The following is a 22,593-nucleotide window of genomic DNA, read 5'->3' as shown; positions in this document are numbered from 1 at the left end:
TTACTACAGGTAAATCAAACATACTTGCTTGTTAACCATTGGTGTTAATTGCTTCTTACAGGTTATGGCAGGGTTCCAATGCTGTGAATTTTTTGTAACCCAGTTTCCAAATCAGAAAAGTTCCCACACACACCTACATGAAACACAGTTGTAGGAAAGTAGCATTCATCGTGAGAGATACTCACCACCCAGGCCATGCTCTTTTCTTGCTGCTGGCATCAGGTAGAAGTTACAAAAGCCTTGGGGCTCACACCACTGAGTTCAAGACAGCTTTGCTACCCCTCAACCATCAGGCTCGAACAAAAGGTGGTAACTACACTTATCTATTGAGATGTTCCACAACCAATGATCTCACTTTAAGGACTCTATCTGGTTATTTCATTTTCTCATTATCTATTGTCATTTATCTCAAATTTGCATTTGCAGAGTTTGTTTTCTCCTGCACTCAACTTGATCTTTCATTGATCTTGTCATAGTTATTATTCTATAGATTTGTTGAGTGTGTCTTCAGGAAAATGAATCTCAGAGTTGTACGGTTGAAGTCAGAAGTTTACATACACCTTAGCCAAATACATTTAAACTCAGTTTTTCACAATCCCTGACATTTAATCCTAGAAAACATTCCCTGTCTTAGGTTAGTTAGGATGATTTTAAGAATGTGAAATGTCAGAATAATAGTAGAGAGAATGGTTTATTTCAACTTTTATTTCTTTCATCACTTTCCCGGTGGGTCAGAAGTTTACATACACTTTGTTAGTATTTGGTAGCATTGCCTTTAAATTGTTTAACTTGGGTCAAATATTTTGGGTAGCCTTCCACAAGATTCTCACAGTAAGTTGCTGGAATTTTGTTCCATTCCTCCAGACAGAACTAGTGTAACTGAGTCAGGTTTGTAGGCCTCCTTGCTTGCACACGCTTTTTCAATTGTTTCAGATAGCTTTAATTCTTGAAGCCAACAACCCACTTTCAGTTACTTTGCTGATATTTTCATATAACACTATTCCCAAGTTAACATTCAGGCCAGACACATGGGCGAAGATTTCCCAGAAATTTCAGCCCTTACGTCAGATACTCATCGTTCTTCACACAGCTTGAAATGGCTGCAAATTGAAGGGTTGATTATCATTTTACCAGCCACAATGTAAAAGTCAAAAAATTATCTGTCCAATGAAATAAATGTTAAGTTTTAAATAGATCATCCACTTTCAAAAAGTTGCAGAGTATAAGAATAACCTCTAAAAATCTCCATCTGCCTTTTGATGTGATTCAATGGAATGAAAATTTACAGGGACATTTATTTTTAATTCACTTTTTTAAAAAAACTCTTCATTGTTAGTTACTTGTTCATTTTTATTCCCTCTCATTGGCATCAAAGAGCCATCAGTTCCATATACAGAAAGGCTATGTGCTTTATTTTTCTTCATAACATCTTTTGATTTTCTGTTGTTAGGATTTCTCTCGCTATGTGTGTCACATGAGCCTGAACCATTGGACCCATCATCTTCAGAATAATCCAGCAGTTTTCCTGTCACTTGCATTTGTAGTTGATCATTTATCCTTGTGGAAAGTTGCTTATTTGTCTTATCATTAAGTCCAATTACTTGTAAATTTTGAAATTTATCACCACATTCCCTCTCAGAGTTTGAGTGAATAGATTGCAAATTTTTGTGGCAGAAGTCAGCTGATTGATTTGCTAGCTGAATGGACAGACTTGTCGAAGTGTTGGGGATCACATCAGATTCAGAATGCTTCAAAAGGGCTTGATCTGCAGCATGAAGCTGAAAGGAAAATTGATATGTGAATTATAGAAAATTAAAGCTATTTGTTAAAAGATACATTTGTGCTACTGCGCTTCAAAATAAAAAGCTCAGTAGAAATACTTATTACAAAAATCTGAATAACTGCTGTAGAAAATACTGTCTCTTGAGAATTGTTTGAATTGAAGTAAAACAATACCATCAGTATTGAAACTCTTCATAAAATTAAAAACTTACAAAATGTTAATTAAATGCTCATGCTTTAAAAAAAATGTAAACTTCATTCACCTGTGTGGCTTGGGGTGCCTCAGAGTATATATTATCTTTTGTTTTATTATTTCCAACTGCAGCTGACAACTGAGGTTGTCCTATAGAACCAAAGTCTGATTGGTCTATTCCAGCAACAGCAGCCAACTGCCCAAGTCTGCGAAAAATGATATATGTATTATACATCAATGGTTTATAGTATGAAACAACACAGTACTCCATAAATTCAATTCCTCTATGGCTAAAAAAAAATTGGGAAAGAAATCTGACACTTATATCGTACTACTTTAATCTGCACTTTCCTTATGAAGACAAATTTACTATTAAAAGATGGTTGACATAGCAGCACAAAGTACTCCAGATCCGGGGAGCAAGAAGATTTGAGGGTGTGCACGCCACATGGTTCGCACCAAGCATTGTTCACCATGAAACATACTCTCCCACCTTTACTTTTCCCAGAGAGGTCTTTAGACCTGTCCGGTCAGAACCCAATGGGTCAGTCTGGCATTTCCTCCAACAACCAGGTTTCAGTAAAGCACAAGATATTACAGTGCCTTGTTTCCCATTGGTAGGATTTTCTGGCTCTCAGCTCACGTAGCTTGTTGTCCAGGGACTGTACATTGGCCAATAGTATGCTAGGAAGCAGTGACCAATTTGCGCAACGTCTTAACCTAACCAAGATGCCAGCTCTTCTTTCTCGCCTTCGGCAACACTTCCTCAGTAATGCCGATGTGGTGAATGAACCTCCCGTGGTTCGTGCGAGCAGGAGTTCCCAGTGGTAGAAAGGTGGCACGTTATGATTGAATGCCATCTTTCTGATGTTCAAAAGAGTCAATCAATCATACCTGATGTAACTTTCAGCTTCTTGTGAGAAGTGCAAAAAGAAAGAGAGAGAAGCAGAAAATTACAATGCCGATTCAAAATACACAACACAGCGCCATCCTGGTTGAGCAGCCTACGGCAACATTTCATGTAATGTGCTCAATGGTTGGGAGGGCTTTACCCGTGATGTATTGGGCTGAATCTACTACCTTTTATAGGATTTTTTGCTCAGAGGTATTGCTGTTCCCATACCAGACCGTAATGCAGCCAATCAGCACACTTCCCAAGGTACAGAAGTTTGCTAAGGTTTTCAAAGACATGCCGAATCGCCGCAGTCTCCTGAGCAAAGTAGAAGTGCTATCGTGCTTTCTTTGCAATTATGTTTATATGATAGGTCCAGGACAGGTCCCCCAAGGCAATGACACCCCGGAATTAAAGTTACAGACCCTCTTCAACTCTGATCTTCCAATGAGGACTGGCTCATAGACCTTTGGTTTTCATCTCCTGAAGTCTACAATCAGTTCCTTGATCTTATTGACACTGAGTCAGAAGTTGTTGCTATTTCACCACTCAGACAAATTTTCAGTCTCCCTCCTGTATGCTGATTCATCACCACCTTTGTTATGGTCCTCAATACTGGTGTCATCAGCAAACATGTATATGGTGTTGGAGCTGTACTTAGCTACACAGTCATAGGTGTAAAGCAAGTAGAGCAGGGGGCTAAGCACACATCCCTGTGGTGCTCCTGTGCCGATGGAGATTGTGGAGGAGATGTTTTTGCCAATTTGAACTGACTGGGGTCTGCAAGAGAGGAAATCGAGGATCCAATTGCACAAGAGGGTATTGAGACTCAGGTATTGGAGTTTACTGATTAGTTTGATGGTATTAAATGCTGAGCTGTAATCCATAGATGATGTATGCATGTCTGCTACCCAGATTGCTCAACTTGTTTTACCCAAATATTTTTAGTTATCAGTTTTCTAGTTGATTCTATTTTTAAACATTTGTTTAATAACCAAGATTATTAACATTTTATTTTACACTTTATATTACTCCACTATATTGTCAAAAAGCAACTGAGATTGGCCTCCCAGGGAATGGGGGCAAGTTGCTGTGGATGCAATCCAGACCACTCATTAACCTATGACTTCTCTGAAAAGTTGCTTTATACCACAACTTTCAGTCAAAGTTCAATCATTCAGAAAGGAATGGAGAGAAAAATGCTGGCTGATCAAATTTTTTTTTTAAATGTTATTGGCAAGATCAGACATAAGTTTTGAATATTTGGTCTTGATTGACAAATCTACTTGGTAATATGAACGCAAGCAAAGATAATCAAAACTGACAGTAATTAAGGAATTAATTAAACTATACTGAAAATAAATTTGTGCAATAAGCATGATTACAGTATGCCATTGACAATGCAACTCTTCAAACATTAATTTTATGAAACAAAGGAAGTACAAGAAATAAAGCACTACTTACCCGGCATCTTTCAAGAGATCTAAAAAGGCATGAAATTTCCGGAAAGAAGCTTCAATGCTTTCAAGCACACCTTCATCCTCAAGAATGGTACCCGTTGTTGATTGTGCATGCAGAGCATCAGAGAGAGATACATTGATGTTCCGAAGCCGAGTATTCTCAATCTCAAGCTACAGGAAGATAAACAATGAAGACCAACTTGTACCAAACATTTTTAAGATAGCACTCTGTTTCCTGATTTTGATAATCATATCCAATATTTATTTATTTCATTAATAAAGCTAGAGTAATACAGAATGAAAACAGGCTCTTCAGCCTAACTCATATATGCATACCAATGTACTCATCCCAAGTTAGTCCCATTTGCAAGCACCTGCTCATATCCCTAAAAACACAGAAGAGCATTTACAAGACTGCTTTGAATCAGTGGACTGCACCATATTCAGGGATTCATCTTCAGATCAGAATCAATATGCCATGGCCGTCACTGACTTCATCAAGACCTGCATGGATAAGTGTTGCCTCTGAGAACATACTGAGTTTTGCAAACTCCAAAGTCCTGGATGAACCAGGAGGTACTTAGTTTGCTGAGGGCTAGATTGGCGGCGTACAAGACTGGTGATCCATAACCCGACAAGATGTCCAGGTACAACCTACAGGCGGGATCCTATGAGGACAAAATTGGCAAATCTGTGTGAAATTAGAGACACAGTTGGATGTATGACAACTGTGGCATTCTTTACATGCGATTACTTCCTATAAGATGAAATCCAACAGCTTATACAGCAGGGATGTTTCACTCCCCAATGGCCAAAACCTTTTATGCATGCTTTGAAAGGGAGAGCAACACTACACCTGAGCTAATTCCCACAGCATTTAGCAACCCTGTGATCTCTATCTTGGAGGTAAATGTCACAGCATCTTTCAATAGGATGAAACCTCGCTAGGCATTAGGTCCCTATGGTGTACTTAGCTGGGTGCTGAAAACCTGTACCATCCAATTGGCTGGAGTGTTCAAGGACATCTTCAGTCTGTCAATGCTGCAGTCTCGAGGTTCTGACATGCTTCAAAAGGGCAGGAATCATACCGGTGCCCAAGAAGATCAGGGTGAGTTATTTCAATAACTATCAACCAGTAGCACTCACATCTATCATGTTAAGAGCTTGGTAATGGTTAAAATTAACTCTTGCCTGCGCAAGGACATGGACCTACTGCAACTTGCCTACTATTGCAACAGGTCTACAGCAGATACAACCTCACTGGCTTTCCACTATGCTTTAGAGCACCTAGGCAACAGCAGTTCCTAAGTTAGGCTGCTATTTATTGATTGTATCTCAGTGTTCAACTCTGTCATCCCCTCAGTACTAAACAATAAGCTTCAAAACCTGGGTCTCTATTCCTCTCTCAGCAACTGGATCTTTGACTTCCTCACTGGGAAATCACAGTTAGTATGGATCAATGATAATATCTCTTCCTTGTTAACCTCCAGGTGTGTGCTTAGCTCATTGCTCTGCTCTATCTACATTCATGACTATGTGGCTCAGCACAGCTCAAACATCATCTATAAGTTTGCAAATAACATCATTGTTGTTGGCAATGACAGGCAGTGTACAGGAGTGAAATAGATCAGCAGGTTGAATGGTGACACAATAATAACCTGGCACTCCGCATCGGCAAGACCTAGGAATTGATGCATGCTTCAGGAAAGGGAAACCACAATAATGTGCACCACTCCTCAGTGAGGAGTAAGCAGTGGAAAGGACATCAACATCTTGAAGGATCTGTCCTGGGCCAAAAGGTAGATGCAATCACAAAGAAGAGACACCAGTAGCTCTACTTCATTAGGATTTGAGATTTGTTATGCTTCCAAAGACCTTTGCAAATTTCTATACATGTATATCGAATAGTATTTTGACTGGTTGCATCACAGCCAGGTATGGCGGCTCCAATGCACATGATCACAAGATGATGCAGAGTTATGATCTCAGTAATCTCCATTTTGGGCACGACCCTCCCTACCATTTAGTACATCTTCAAGAGGTGGTGCCTCAAGAAAGCGGCATCCATCACTTAGGATCTTCACCAATTGGGACATGCCCTCTTCTTGTTACTACCATCGGGAAAAGTAACAAGAGTCTGAAAATCACAGGCAACACTACCTCATTATTCCTATTTTTTTGCACTATTTATTGTGTAATTTATATTAATATTGTCTTTGCATTATATTGTTACTGCAAATCAAAAAAATTTACTTAGGACAGTGATAATAACCTGATTCTGATTTGATCTATGTATTTATCCAAATGCCTTTTAAAAGTAATTGTATTTGCCTCACCATTTCCTCTTGATTTCACATATCCACCATCTTCCATGAGGTTACCTTTCAGGTCCAATTTAAATCTTTCACATCTTACCTTAAACTTATGCCCTTTAGTTTTTGTTCCCCTTCTCTGGACAAAAAAAGACTGTGCATTCACTCTGTCTATTCCTCTGATGACTTTATACACACAAGGTCACCTCTCAATCTCCAATATTTCAAGGAATAATGTCCTAACCTGCTCAGACTGTCTCTATAAATCCTCAGATCCTGGCTGCAACCTCTAAATCAGGGGTTCCCAACAAGGAGTCCACAGACCCCTTGCTTAATGGTACTGGTCCATGGCGTAAAAAAGTCTAAATCTTTCTGGTTTAACCACAGCAACCAAAAGTGTACATAATGCTCCAAGTGTGGCCTCATCAATGTCTTGTACTGTTACATAATGTCTCAACTCCTATAGTTAATGCCCTGGCTGATGAAGGCCAGCATGCCAAATGCCTTCTTCACCTGTCTACCTGTGATGCCACTTTTAGCAAACTATATACCTGTATTCCTAAGCCTCACTGTTCCACAACACTCTTCAGGGACCAACCACCCCATAAAAATCCTATCCTGGAAAATCAAAACCAATAACTCTTCTTGAAAACAACATGAAAGTAGATCACTTACTAATGAGAGCCACATACCAACTGCAACATAACCATAAACCTTGTTGGTTTGGACTGGAAGGAGTATTTTTAAATTATATTTAAAAATATAAATATACAGGGGCTGGAGGCAACAAGTGGGAACTAACGGGGCCTTTTCTGGTCGGCTGCCAATGACTAGCGGCGTTCCTCAGGGGCCAGTATTGGGGCTGCTACCTTTCACCTTGTTTGTGAATGATTTAGATAATACAATCGATGGCTTTGTGGCAAAGTTTACAGATGATACAAAGATAGGTGGAGGGGTAGGTAGTGCTGAGGAATCAATGCGATTGCAATAGGACTTAGACAAGCTGAAAGAATGGACAAAAAAAGTGGCAGATGGAATACAGTGTTGGGAAATGTATGATAATGCATGTTGGTAAAAGGAACAATAGTGCAGAACATTATCTAAATGGGGAGAAGATTCATACAGAGGTGCAGAGGGATTTAGTCCTCATGCAAGATTCCCAGAAGGTGAATTTACGGGTTGAGTCTGTGGTAAAGAAGGCAAATGCAATGTTGGCATTTATTTCAGGGTAATGTAATATAAAAGCAGGGAGATAATGCTGAGGTTTTATAAGTCACTAGTCAGACTGCACTTGGCGTACTGTCAACAGTTTCGGGCCCCATTTCTCAGAAAGGATGTGTTGTCCTTGAAAAGGGTCCAGAGGAGGCTCGCGAGGATGATTCTGGGAATGAAGGGGTTAACATGAGCAGCATCTGGCAGCTTTGGGTGTGTATTCACTGGAATTTAGAAGGATACAGGGAGATCACTGAAACCTCCAGAATGTTGAAAGGACTAGATAGGGTGGATGTGGAGAGGACATTTCCTATGGTGGGTGTATCCAGAACTAGAGAACACAGCCTCAAAACTGCAGGGTGACCTTTTAGTACAGAGGTAAGGAGGAATTTTTTTAGCCAAGTAGTAGTGAATCTGTGGAATGCTCTGCTGCAGACTGTAGTGGGAGCCAAGTTGATGAGTATATTTAAAGCAGAAGTTGGTAGTTTCCTGATTGGTCAGGGCATCAAAGGATATGGCAAGAAGGCAGATGTATAGGGTTGAGTGGGATCCAGGATCAGCCATGATGAACTGGTGGAGCAGACTTGACAGGAGCAGAATTAGGTCATTCAACCTATGTCTTATGGTCTTATATATTCAACCGAAAAGCAATACACTTTCTTGGAAACATTAAGGTTACACTGCGGCAACCTTATGGCTGCAGCAACCCAAGTTCAGTCCTGACCTCCAATGCTGGCTTTGTGTGGAGTTTGAAACAAAGTGACCACATGTATTTCCCCAGAGAATTCCTGTTTCCTCCTACATCCCAAAAACCTATGGGTTAGTAGATTAATTGGATATTGTAAATTGCCCCTAGTGGTAGAATCTGGGGTAATTTGATGGGATAGAGGAGATCATAGAGAAAAGTAGTAGGATACGAAATTGCTCTGAGAACTGGCAAAGACATATTGGCCAAATATGGCTGCTTCTGAGGAAACAGGAAACTAATTTTGGCTGATATTGAAAGAATGGCTGGTTCAATTAAGAAATCCAATACAGAAATATGAACAAATTTACTTTCTTACAAAATGTTTTAATGTAGAAATTCCTGTCACAGGAAGTAGTTGAGACAAATAGTTTAGACTCTTCTAAGAGGAAATTCAGCCAGCTGAGCATTTGGAGATTTTAAACTATAAGTTTCAGACATGCTTTTCAAATCTGAAACAAGGATACAACTTTTAACTGGTACAAGTTTGGAGCTCTTCTGCAAGTAGCGTTTGCTTTTCAGATCAACTGTTAATTTTAAATGAGATCAGTTTATAATAAAGGTTACGGGGAGAAGGAAGGAGAATGGGACGGAGAGGAAAATGGATCAGCCATGATGAAATGGCAGAGCAGACTTCATGGGCTTAATGGGTATTTCTACCCTAATTCTGCTCCAATGTTTTATGGTCTTATTATTTTACAATTCATTCTAGAAGTTTGGAGATTTGAGTTTCAAATTTTTCTCTTTTGGAATTATTAACTAACAATCTGCCGTACTAATTTCTAAATACGAACTATATCAATATTGCTAACTAAGTTATTGAAAGATGCAGGGCCAAGACAAATCAGCTATTGTATTACCGTGGTCAAATAGCCCAAGGAGCAAAGGACTATTACAACTCTTACGTGTGATTGAGAAAAAAATAAGAACTGATATAAAGGGGTAAAGTAAATGAAGGAATGGGAGGTGATACCAAATAAGTATAATACAAGTTGCATTGGATTGAATGGCTTGCTTTTGTGCTGCTTATTCTATTCTTTTTATTCAAGGATTTTCTTAAACTTCCTTTCCAGATTAAAACATTCAATCCAATCAGTCATGAGGTTTAGCACTTGTGAACATTTACAGTTAAAATTTATTACTAAATTCCTTTATTTTCAACATGCTTTTCATCAAAAATCTACTGTAGGATATTTAGTACATACGAGGGGTGATTGATAAGTGCATGGCCTAAGGTAGAAGGAGATGAGTTATACAGCTCTTGTTACATGCACGTGCAGTTCAACTCTTTGAGTGAAAATGCAGAAGGTTTGAAATTAATAACTCATCGCCTTCTATTTTAGGCCAAAAACTTATCAATCACCCCTGCTGTGGACCACTTTCTGGAGGTCCAAGACGCTGACTTCTGCAAAGAAGGGATCCGTATGCTCCATGACCACTGGACTAAGTGTGTAAATGTAGGAAAAATAAATGTGCCCGGTTTTCTAAGATTGACTCCTTCTCCCTTAGGCCACGAACTTATCAATTACCCCTCATAGTTCCATCATCATCAGGTGCCATGCCCAGATTGAGCTTTGACTGCCATGGCGCTCCTGTTTTGGGTCAAGTGGATCAATTCATTGCTAGTCATTTCCAGTTCTCTGGCTGCTGTCTCCATCATCATTTGTCTGCCTTCCTCTTGCTTTCTTCCCTTCAATCTTTCCCATAATTACCATGCATTCTAACTCCTCTTCCCTAATCACATGTCCAATGAAGTTACGTCGTCTTTTCATGATCTCATACATTATTTCTCTTTTTGAGCTTCCTCTGTTCATGACATCCTCATTAGATATTCATTTCGTCCACGATATTCTTTGCATCCTCCTCAAAAACCACATCTCTGCTGCTACGATTTGTTTCCTCATGTTACTAGATATTGTCCAACATTCTGAGCCATATAACATAACTGGATAAACGTAACATTTCAGTACTCTGAGGCGGGTTGTCATGCCTAGTTTAGTGTTGGTCAGTATACTCTTCATTCTCGTAAAGGTGTCTTTTGCCATCCCTGTTCTTCTTTTGATGTCCATGTCGCACCTACCATCTGATGTCACCCAGCTTCTTAAGTAGTAAAAGTTCCGTACTTGTTTTATGTCCTCCCTGTTTATTCTCAGCCTGCAGATAGGATTCTCCTTCTTTCTGGATATCACCATACATTCTGTCTTTTTGTGATTGACAGATAGACCCATTTTTGCACTTTCTTAACAACTATATCAATTAAGTTTTGTAGTTCTTCCTCCATACTTGCAATTAACACAGTGTCTTTCTTTCTTTTTAAATCTTTTTATTGAATAAGTATACAAAAAGGTAAGCCATATAGGCACTAATACACTGTTAGAATATAATAAAATTACAGAAGATATTAATACAAAAAAAAATACAAACAGTAATTTAAACATAACATACCAAGGTAACATAATAGTATACTAATTTATATATATATATCAATAGAGAAAAGGAAAAAAAAAAAAACCCACTGTGCAACTAACTAAAAGCAAAGCAAAGCAATGGGCTAACTTGGAACCAAACAGAGTTAAAAAACTTAAAATCACGTCCTCAATCCCAACCTCCATTAAAAACAGTAAAAAAAAACAAGAAGGGTACATATTACATTAAATGAAAATATTGAATAAAAGATCTCCAGGTCTGTTCAAATTTAAATGAGGAGTCATAAAGATTGCTTCTAATTTTCTCCAAATTCAAGCATAATATCGTCTGAGAAAACCAAAGAAAGGTAGTTGGAGCATTAAGCTCTTTCCAATGTTGTAAGATACATCTTTTCGCCATTAAAGTAAGAAATGCAATCATTCTACGGGCTGAAGGGGAAAGATTACTGGAAATTTTAGGTAGTCCAAAGATAGCAGTAATAGGGTGAGGAGAGATATCTATATTCAATACCTTGGAGATAATATTAAAAATGTCTCTCCAAAAAGTTTCCAGAGTAGGCAAGACCAAAACATACGAGTTAAAGAGGCTATCTGCCCCGGACATCTATCACAAAAAGGATTAATATGAGAATAAGAGCGAGCTAATTTACCTTTGGACATATGTGCTCTATGAACAACTTTAAACTGAATTAGGGAATGTTTAGCACAGATAGAGGAAGTATTGACTAATTGTAAAATCTGCCCCCAGTCATCCACGGAAATGATAAACCCCAATTCCTATTCCCAATCTACCCTAATCTTATCAAGTGGAGCTTTCCTAAGTTTCATAATAATATTATAAATCATAGCCGATGCACCTTTCTGACATGGATTAAGGTTAATTATAGTATCTAAAATGTATGTAGGAGGAAGCATTGGAAAGGAAGAAAGTATAGTACTTGGGAAATTTCTAACTTGTAGATATGTAAAAAAATGTATTCTTGATAAATTATATTTATTAGATAATTGTTCAAAAGACATAAGGGAACCATCTAAAAATAAATCCAAAAACCGTGAAATACCCTTAGTCTTCCAAATTTGAAAAGCACGATCCGTAAAAGAGGGAGGGAAAAATATGTTACCTAAAATAGGAATCGCTAACCCAAATTGATTAAGATCAAAAACTTTTCTGAATTGAAACCAAAGACGTAAGGTATATTTAACTATCGGGTTAGACACCTGTTTAAGGCGTTTCAAATCAAAGGGAAGAGAGGAACCTAAAATAGAGCCAAGTGTATAACCCTGAACAGATTGTAATTCCAATGCTACCCATTTAGGAATGGATAGTATATCCTGGTCAAGTAACCAAAATTTCATATGTCGAATATTAATTGCCCAATAATAAAATCTAAAGTTAGATAATGCTAAGCCTCCATCTCTCTTAGCTTTCTGTAAATGTATTTTACCCAGTCTTGGGTTTTTATTTTGCCAAATAAATAAAGAAATTTTGGAGTCAACTTTATCAAAAAAAGATTTTGGAACAAAGATTGGTAATGCCTGAAATATATATAAAAATTTTAGCAAAAGAAACATCTTAACTGCATTAATACGACCAATCAAAGTTAAATATAAAGGAAACCATTTAGATGAAAGTTGAATAATATGGTCAATTAATGGTAAAAAGTTAATCTTAAATAAATCTTTGTATTTACAAGTAATTTTAATCCCAAGGTATGAAAAATAATTATTAATCAATTTAAATGGAAAGTTATGATATAAGGGAAGTTGTTTATTAATCGGGAAAAGTTCACTCTTACTAAGATTTAATTTATAACCTGAAAAAAGACCAAATTGTGCTAATAGCTCTAAAACAGCCGGGATGGATTTTTGAGAGTTAGAAATATATAAAAGTAAGTCATCAGCATAGAGTGATATTTTATGGGACTTTAAGCCCCGAGTTATCCCAGTAATATTTGGAGATTCTCGAATGGCAATTGCAAGAGGTTCTAATGCAATATCAAATAATAAAGGACTAAGAGGACAACCTTGTCGAGTACCTCGAAAAAGAGGGAAAAGAGGTGAACTTAAGGAGTTAGTACGGACCGAGGCCACAGGAGAATGATATAACAGTTTAATCCAGGATATAAATTTCGAGCTAAAATTAAACCTTTCAAGCACCTTAAATAAATAAGGCCATTCTACTCTATCAAAAGCTTTCTCAGCATCTAAAGAGATAACACACTCAGGAACATTTTGTGAGGGAGTATAAACAATATTTAACAGTGTACAAATATTATAAAAAGAGTAACGACCTTTAATAAAACCCGTTTGGTCTTCCGAAATAATAGAAGGAAGTACTTTTTCTAATCTATTTGCTAATAACTTAGAAAAAACTTTAGAATCAACATTTAATAAAGATATTGGTCTATAAGATGCACATTGAGCAGGATCTTTATCCTTCTTTAATATTAGAGAGATTGACGCTCTATTGAAAGATTCAGGAAGTTTACCAAGTTTTAATGACGCCTCAAAAACCCTACAGAACCAAGGGATTAATGAAGGAGCGAAACATTTATAAAATTCTACGGTAAACCCATCAGGGCCAGGAGCTTTCCCCAAATTCATAGAGAAAATAACATTCTTAATCTCATCCATGGTAATGGGAGTATCTAACATAGAAGACATATCCTGTGAAATCTCAGGGAAGTCTAGATTATCTAAAAAATCATTCATATATTTAGAATCTCGAGGAGACTCTGATTGATATAAGGAAGAATAAAAATCACAGAAGGTTTGATTAATCCCCACATGATCAAGTATCAGTCGGTCATTTTGGTTATAAATCTGATTAATTTGAGATTTAGTATAATTAGACTTCAGTTGATTAGCCAACAGTTTGCCAATTTTATCACTGTGTACATAAAATTCACTTCTTGTTTTCTTTAATTGGTTTACAATCGAGGACGAAAGTAATAAACTGTGTTCCATTTGAAGTTCAGTTCTTTGTTTATATAACTCCTCAGAAGGAGCTATAACATATTTCTTATCAATTTCCTTAATCTTGCCCACAATTACCAACTCCTCCTGCTTCAGCTTCTTCCTCAAAGTAGCAGAATACGAGATAATCTGACCACGAATATAAGCTTTAAAAGTATCCCAAAGAATGTTCACAGAAATATCCTCTGTATAGTTAATTGTAAAAAAAAAAGATCAATCTGTTCATTCATAAAGTTAACAAAGTCCGAGTCCTGAAGCAACAGCGATTGTCTATTATTTTGTATATTGGCCAGAATTTTAATAGAAAGCTTAAGTGGAGCATGATCCGAAATGGTTATAGAGTCATAATCACATTTAATCACTGAAGAAATAAGACGAGAATCAATAAAGAAATAATCAATTCTTGAATAGGAATGGTGAACATGTGAAAAAAAAGAAAAATCTTTTTCCTGAGGATGCAAAAAACGCCAAATGTCCGTCGACCCAGAATCAGAAAGGAATGAATTAATCAAAGTTGCAGATTTATTAGGTAAGGTCCGTAGAGGAGCCGAACGGTCCAAAGCTGGAGACAAACAGGTATTAAGATCTCCAACCCAGATCAATGAAAACTCATTCAAATTCGGGAACTGATTGAATAATGATTTATAAAATTCCGGACAGTCCATATTAGGAGCATAAACATTAACCAAAACTACCTTTTTATTAAATAGTAGACCACTAACCAATAGAAATCTACCATTCGGATCAGAAATAATATCATGTTGTATAAAAGTAACTGAGGAGTCTATAAAAATAGAGACGCCTCGAATCTTAGCATTGGAGTTCGAATGAAACTGTTGTTCCTTCCAGAATTTAAAAAAACGTAGTCTGTCCCCCCTCCGCACATGGGTCTCTTGTAAAAATAAAATTTGTGCTTTAAGTCTCCGGAACACTTTAAAAACTTTTTTCCTTTTAATAGGATGATTAAGACCATTAGTATTCCAGGAGACAAAATTAATAATAGACTCCATAAACCCTAAAGTCAACCCGCAACAAGGAGGATTGACGATAGGCTCGACCCACAAACCCGGAAAGGGAACAGAACATACAAGAGAAGAAGAACGCAACCAATACTTCAATCATGTACATAGCCCAAGAAGAAGGAAACTAAAACGTGAAGCCCCTCCCACCACCCCCCACCCCATGACCCCAGGCTAAATCTAACGCAGACCAGCCCGAAAGAAGCAAGCACTAAAACTACCCCCATGACTTCCGGTATACGCTCCCTAAAAAAAGTGTAAATATAAAAAAGATCAGCTAATTATAAAACAGTAAAAGAATAAAAAAAAGATAACTCAATTAAAATAAACACATAATATAACAAAGTAAAAGCCAGAAAATATAAAAAAAACCGCAACAAACCCCAGACCCATGAGTAAACAAAACAAAAAAAATGAGATTATTAACATAAACTAGTTATAAAAACCTACAAAACAAAATAGATTTAAAAAAACTACAAAATTTAAGGCCACAAAGGAAATACATAAAATGACGGTGAGGAAATAACCACCCAGAATCCCCTGGGAAAAAGAAAGAAATGACGCAGTTAAAAAGAAAGTTTAGCAACCATATTAAATAATCAAAAATAAACTTTTCTGCCCATATAGGGCAAAAAAAAATTAAGACCGACAAATTCACAACCTCCGATCAACGGAGATAGTTAAAAATTACGATTAAGATGTTGAAGGTGAAAATTGATCCAGATAACTCTGGGCATCCGATGGAGATTCAAAAAAACGGAGGGCTCCATCCAACGTACGAATCCTTAAACGTGCAGGGTAAAGCAGCGCTGGTTTTAAATCCATCTTGTAGAGTTCCGACATCACAGATCTGTAACGAACCCATTGATCCCGGATTGGTTTACTGAAATCCTCCACGAATCGGAACTTAAGATCCAGAAAATCAATGTAACCTTTAGATCGAACGAAACGAAACAGTTTCTCCTTGTCTTAAAAGTAATGAAAACGTAAAATGACATGTCGAGGTTTATCTGACTTGGGCGAGTATGATGGAACTCTGTGAACACAATCCAATAACGGTGGTTGATCAGGAAATACAGTAGGAAATGCATCTTTTAAAAGTTGAGAAAAATACTTCATAGGGTTATCAGATTCAACAGCTTCACGCACCCCAATCATTCGAAGATTCTGCTGTCGCATTCTGGATTCTAAGTCAGAGTTTTTAAAGGTCAGAAAGTCGAGTTTCTTCTTCATTACATTAATTGTTTCTTCGATTTTCTCCATCTTGAGCTCACTTTGTTGCGTGGATTTTTGAAGATCAGATATAGCCGACCGATGTTCCGTAATAGATATTTGTATCTTCTCGATTGAATCGGCAATTTTCTGGAAACTAGTTGAAATTTCCTCACGAATTAGCTCCGATATAGCTTTCAAAGTCACCGGTGGTTCAGTCGGAGGGAAATCGGTACCTTTCGGTCTACCCGGAGGTTTGCCGTCCTTCCCGTTTTTTCCATTCTTAGACATAGCAGACCTTAAAAACATCCGATTATCGAAGAGCCCAATTTGTTTCAAAGTATTGTAAAAGTTGATGCCTTAATGGTTAATTAAAATATATCTGATCATAAGAAGAAAAACTCAGAGGTAATGGAGCGAGTTAAGAACGCGACTTCACTCCATGAGCGCTACCGGAAGTCCCCCAACACAGTGTCATCTGCATATCTGAAATTATTGATGTTTTCACCATTAGTTCCATCACAAATTGGTATATAATTGGTGTATGCATAACAAACTCAGATCTAATCTATGATGGAATTTCTGCATTAATTCAATGAGAGAAAAGAAAAGCTCAATACAGAACAAAGATCAGATGAGAGATGTGAAATAAACAGTCTTTTTTTAATGCAACCACTCATGGGGTCTAAAATGACCACTGAACAGTCGGGCTTTCCAGCATATGCAATACCTTTGAACCATAATGTAAATGCTTACCTAATAGAATTTAACTAGTAAATTAAAGACTTCCTTTGATTTATGTTATTTCAGAAGAACAGAAAGATCTTGGGGTCCAAGTCCTCAGATTCCTCATGAACACAAAATACTCTGCAGATGCTGGGGTCAAAGCAACACTCACAACACACTGGAGGAACTCAGGTGCTGAGTTCCTCCAGCGTGTTGTGAGTGTTGCTCAGATTCCTCATGGTTAACACACAAGTTAATAAGGTGGTTAAGAATTCGTAGGGTGTACTGGCCATTATTAGTGAAGAGGATTGAGTTCAAGAGCTGCAAGATAACATTGCAACTCTATAAAATTCTGGTTAGACCATACTTGGAATATTGTGTTCATTTCTCAATACATCATCAGAGGAAGGTTGTGGAAGCTTTATAGAATGCGCCAGATACTAGAAGGTGTCAGTACCAGAGGGACATCAGGGACTGCTATGCATCTTGCTTCACAGAAACAAGGCTCAGCCTCACCATTTTGGGCTCTACACTGCAGCCAAAGAGCTTCACCATCTCCCACAAAGACAGGATAGTTAAGTCAAAGTATGCTTCATGATTAACTCACCATGGTGCATAGATGTGGAATTCTGTCTCAGAATTCTGCTCACCCGATCTGGAACATTTATCTGCTGAGGAAGCTTTCTTCCATCATCTAGTAATGGTGCATATCCCACCCCTAGCCAATGTCAGGCAGGCCCTGGAGGAGCTGAGCTATGATCAGGGGTCGTGAAACAGTACACCCTGATGTCTTCCCTGTCATTGTGGGGATTTCAACCAGGCCAGCTTGAAAAAGTCTCTGACCAACTACCACCAACATATCACCTGTGGAAACAAAGGAGCCACCATAATTGACAGCTGTCACACTCCATCAAGAGCGCTTACCCTGTCTTTCCACACCTGCAATGTGGAAATTCCAATCATCTCGCTAGGCTTCTACTCCCAGTGTACAGACAGAGATTAAAGACCACAGCACCAGTGGCGAGGACCAAGAAGGTAATGTCAAGGGAGGCAGAGTAGCGCTTATAGAACTGCTTTGAGTCAGTGGACTGGACAATATTCAGGGATTCATCTTCAAATCTCAATACACCATAGCTGTCATTGACTTCTTCAAGACTTGTGTGGATGAGTGTGTGCCTATGAGAAAAGACACGACATACTCAAACCAAAGGCTGTGGATGATTTGCAGTCTGCTGAGGGGTAAATATGTGGTATTCAAGACTGGTGATCCAGAACTTTACAAGACGTCCAGGTAAGACTACAGAAAGCTATTTTAAGAGTGAAACTCTGGCAAGGCTTGCAGGCCATTACTTTCTACAACATCTTGAATGGCAGTGATGCTTCACTCCCAGATGAGCTCAATGCCTTTTAGGCATGCTTGAAAGGGAGAATAAAACTACACCTGTGCAAATCTCTGCAGCATCTGGTGACCTGTGATCTCTGTCTCAGAGAAAGAGTACTTCGCTATTTTATATGAGCAAAACAACAAATTTCACAACAAATGTCCATGATATTAAACCTGACTGATTCTGAGGTGTGAAGGAGATTTACTAGGATGCTACTTCAATTAGAGAAAATGCCTTCTGAGGAAAGGTTGATCAAGCTAGGGTTTTTCCTCTTTGGAGCAAAGGAAAGGCAACTTGGTTTAGGTGGATTAGATAATAAGGGACATAGATAAGAGTGGACAGCCTGAGCCTTTTTCCCAAGGTGATAATGGCTAGCACCAGCGAAAATCTATACCACTAAATGCAATGTGTAGTGAGACTGTCAGGAAGGACATGCAGATGAAACAGCAAAATTGCAGACAGTGGGATAAGCTGTATTGTAACGGGGGACAAAATTGGAAAGGATGATGAATACAGGACTGAAAGTGTTATATTTGAATACACACAGAATATGGAACAAGGTAGATGATCTTGTAGTGAATTGAAATGAATTGACTATTTCTTACATCCTTCACATACAAGAGGAGTAAAAATCTTTACGTTACGTCTCTGTCTAAATGTGCAATCATTGCAATTTATAATTTACAATAAACAGAACAGTCAATGTAACATAGAAATGCACTCAAATCAGCATGAGTTAATCAGTTGGATGGCCTGGTGGAAGGTGTCCCAGAGCCCATTGGTCCTGGTTTTTATGCTGCGGTACTGTTTCCCGGATGGTAGCAGCTGAAATAGATTGTGATTGTGGTGACGCTAGTCCCAAATGATCCTTCGGGCCCTTTTTACACACCTGTCTTTGTAAATGTCCTAAATCATGGGAAGTTCACAACTACAGATGCGCTGGGCTGTCTGCACCACTCTCTGCAGAATCCTGCGATTGAGGGAGGTACAGTTCCCACACCAGGCAGCGATGCAGCGGATCAGGATGCTCTCAATTGTGCCCCGGTAGAAAGTTCTTAGGATTTGGGGGCCCATACCAAACTTCCTCTGAGGTGAAAGAGATGCCGTTGTGCCTCTTTCACCACATGGTTGTTGTGTACAGACCATGTGAGGTCCTCGGTGATGTGGATGCCAAGGAATTTAAAGCTGTTTACCCTCTCAACCCCAGATCCATTGATGTCAATCGGGATTAGCCCATCTCCATTTCTCCTGTAATCCACAACCAGCTCCTTTGTTTTTGTGAACTGAGGGAGAGGTTGTTTTCTTGATACCACTGCGCCAGAGAGATGATTTCTCCCCTGTAGGCCACCTTGTTATTGTTTGAGATTAGGCCAATCAATGTAGTGTCATCATCAACTTTAATTAGCAGATTAGAGCTGCGGGTGGCGAAACTGTCATGAGTGTACAGGGAGTAAAGGAGGGGACTTAGTACACAGCCCCGAGGGGCTCCTGTGTTGAGAATCAGAGAGGTGGAGGTGAGGGAGCCCACTCTTACCACCTGCCAGTGATCTGACAGGAAGTCCAGGATCCAGCTGGACAAGGCAGGGTCAAGGCCGAGTCTCTGAGTTTCTTGTCGAGCCTGGATGGAATTATGGTGTTGAGTGCTGAACTGTAGTTCAAGAACAGAATTCTCACATAAGCATCCTTCTTCTCCAGATGTGTACGGACGGTATGTAGAGCAGTGACTATTGTGTCATCTGTCAATCAGTTATACCAGTAAGAGAATTGTAGGGGGTCCAGTTTGGGTGGTAGCAAACTACAGATGTAATCCTCGACCAGCTTCTCAAAGAATTTGCTTATTATTGAGGTGAGTGCGACAGGACGTTAGTCGTTCAGGCACGCTACCTTGGTCTTTTTTGGTACAGGGACAATGGTGGATACTTTGAAGTAGGAGGGTGCTCTACAGTGCAATTAGATTGGCAGGTATAATGTGCGTATCACTGAATCGTGGATGAAAGAAGATTATGGTTGGGAGCTTAACGTCCAAGGATACATATTGTATCAAAAGGGCATGCAGGCAGACAGAGAGGTTGGATGGCTTTATTGCTAAAATATAAAATCAATCTTTAGAAAGAGGTGGTGTAGGATCGGAAGATGTAGAATCCTTATGGATACAGTTTTTTAAAAACAAATAAATAATAATTTTTAAAAATGGTTCCCAAAACCTGTTATCTTCACCTTTTATTCTGACAGGCACATATAAGCTTGTACTCTCAAAATTTGACTTTTGAAGGCCTTGCACTTAACAAGTACACCTTTAGCAGAAAACAGCCTGTCCCAATCCACACACAAGATCCCTTCTGATACCATCAGAATTGGCCTTTCACCTATTTAGATTCTCAACCCACAGACCAGACCTATCTTTTTTCCATATTTACTTTGAAACTAATGGCATTGTGATCACTAGATGCAAAGTGTTCCCCTATACAAACTTCTGTCGCTTGGCCTGTCTCATTCCCTAATAGCAGATCAAGTATTACACACTCTCCCATTGTGATTTCTACGTACTGATGAATGAAATTTTCCTGAACACATAGTCATACTTTCTTGATCCCGGGGGAAATTGGTTTTCGTTACAGTTGCACCATAAATAATTAAATAGTAATAAAACCATAAATAGTTAAATAGTAATATGTAAATTATGCCAGGAAATAAGTCCAGGACCAGCCTACTGGCTCAGGGTGTCTGACCCTCCAAGGGAGGAGTTGTAAAGTTCGATGGCCACAGGCAGGAATGACTTCCTATGACGCTCTGTGTTGCATCTCGGTGGAATGAGTCTCTGGCTGAATGTACTCCTGTGCCCAACCAGTACATTATGTAGTGGATGGGAGACATCGTCCAAGATAGCATGCAACTTGGACAGCATCCTCTTTTCAGACACCACCGTGACAGAGTCCAGTTCCATCCCCACAACATCAATGGCCTTACGAATGAGTTTGTTGATTCTGTTGGTGTCTGCTACCCTTAGCCTGCTGCATTTGACAAGCTCAAAATCATTTGATCTTCCAAAGTGCAACACTTCACATTTGCCTGGTTTAAACTCCATCTGCCATTTCTTCACCCATATTTGCAATTGATCAATATCCACTTCAAAGCTTTAGAACACAGAAGATTATAGCGCAGGAACAAGACATTCGGCCCACAAAGTTGTGCCAATCCAGATAAAAAGCAAATCAAAAACACCCAAACACTAACCCCTCCTACCTGCATCATGTCCGTATCCCTCCATCTTGCTTACATCCATGTGCCTATCCAAACATCTCTTAAAAGGCTCTGATGCATTTGCCTCTACCACCATACCAGGCAGCACATTCCAGGCATCCATGACTGAGTGAAAAAATTACCCCACTCACTCCCCCTGAACCTACCACCATCACCCACCCCCACCTTCAATACATGCTTTCTGGTATTAGACAATTCAATACTGGGAAAACAATGCTCTCTGTCCACTCTATGCCTCCCATAATCTTATAAACCTCTTTCAGGTCTCCCCTCAGCCTCTGATGCTCCAGAGAAAACAACCCAAGTTTATTCAGCCTCTCGTGATACCTCAACTGTCTGTAAACTTTCCAATCCACTCATTTAAATATGATGATAAATAGTAGAGGTCCTAACACAGATTACTGTGGAGCACCACAGGTCACAGACCTCCAGCTGGTAAAAGTTCCATCAATTACTACCCTGTCTTCTATTGGCAAGCCAATACTGAATCCAAATGGCCATTCATTGTGGATCCAATGCATTTTTATATTTTGGATGAACCTTCCATGGAGGACCATTGTCAAATCCTTTATTAAAATCCACATAGTCAGCACTGACAGCTCAATCTTCATAAATAACTTTTGTTACAATCTCGAAAAACTCGATCAAGTAATTAAGACTTACTTGTCCCATACAAAGTCATGCTGACTTTCCCTAATTAGATTGTGGTTTTCCAAATGTTATGAAACACTCTGGTTCCGTCAGCTGCATAAGTCTAGGGATGACAATCTCTGGCCCCGCCAAATATGTGAAATTGAAGCGCAAGCCCACCTTGAAACTCCCTGTTTGTGTGGATGCTGCATGATTTGTTACCCTGTTACAAATAAGTATCACGAAATAACAGACAGTACACCACATACAATTAAAGCAAAAAAAAGAAAAGGACCCATTTTAATGAAACAGTCTAATGTGCACGAGTTGGAGCTCATGGATGGCTTCATTCCAAAGCCCTT

General features: G+C 38.8%; 1 protein-coding gene across 1 annotated transcript in view; it reads right to left on the bottom strand.

The window, feature by feature from the left end:
• Positions 1 to 720: 720 nt before the first annotated feature.
• cep78 (centrosomal protein 78) overlaps positions 721 to 22,593 on the bottom strand; it is a 117,912-nt gene continuing 96,039 nt past the window's right edge. Inside the window, exons 15-17 of the mRNA XM_063068786.1 lie at positions 4,332 to 4,498; positions 2,046 to 2,181; positions 721 to 1,778 (exon numbers count right to left, since the gene is read on the bottom strand). Coding sequence (XP_062924856.1) covers positions 1,314 to 1,778; positions 2,046 to 2,181; positions 4,332 to 4,498 — 768 coding nt within the window. The 3' untranslated portion in view covers positions 721 to 1,313. The remainder of the gene's footprint in view (positions 1,779 to 2,045; positions 2,182 to 4,331; positions 4,499 to 22,593) is intronic.

This window comes from Mobula hypostoma, chromosome 16, assembly GCF_963921235.1.
Source record: "Mobula hypostoma chromosome 16, sMobHyp1.1, whole genome shotgun sequence".
Taxonomy (NCBI): Eukaryota; Metazoa; Chordata; class Chondrichthyes; order Myliobatiformes; family Myliobatidae; genus Mobula; species Mobula hypostoma.
Note: the sequence above shows the minus strand (reverse complement) of the source record. Positions and strands in the feature narration are given on the sequence as shown.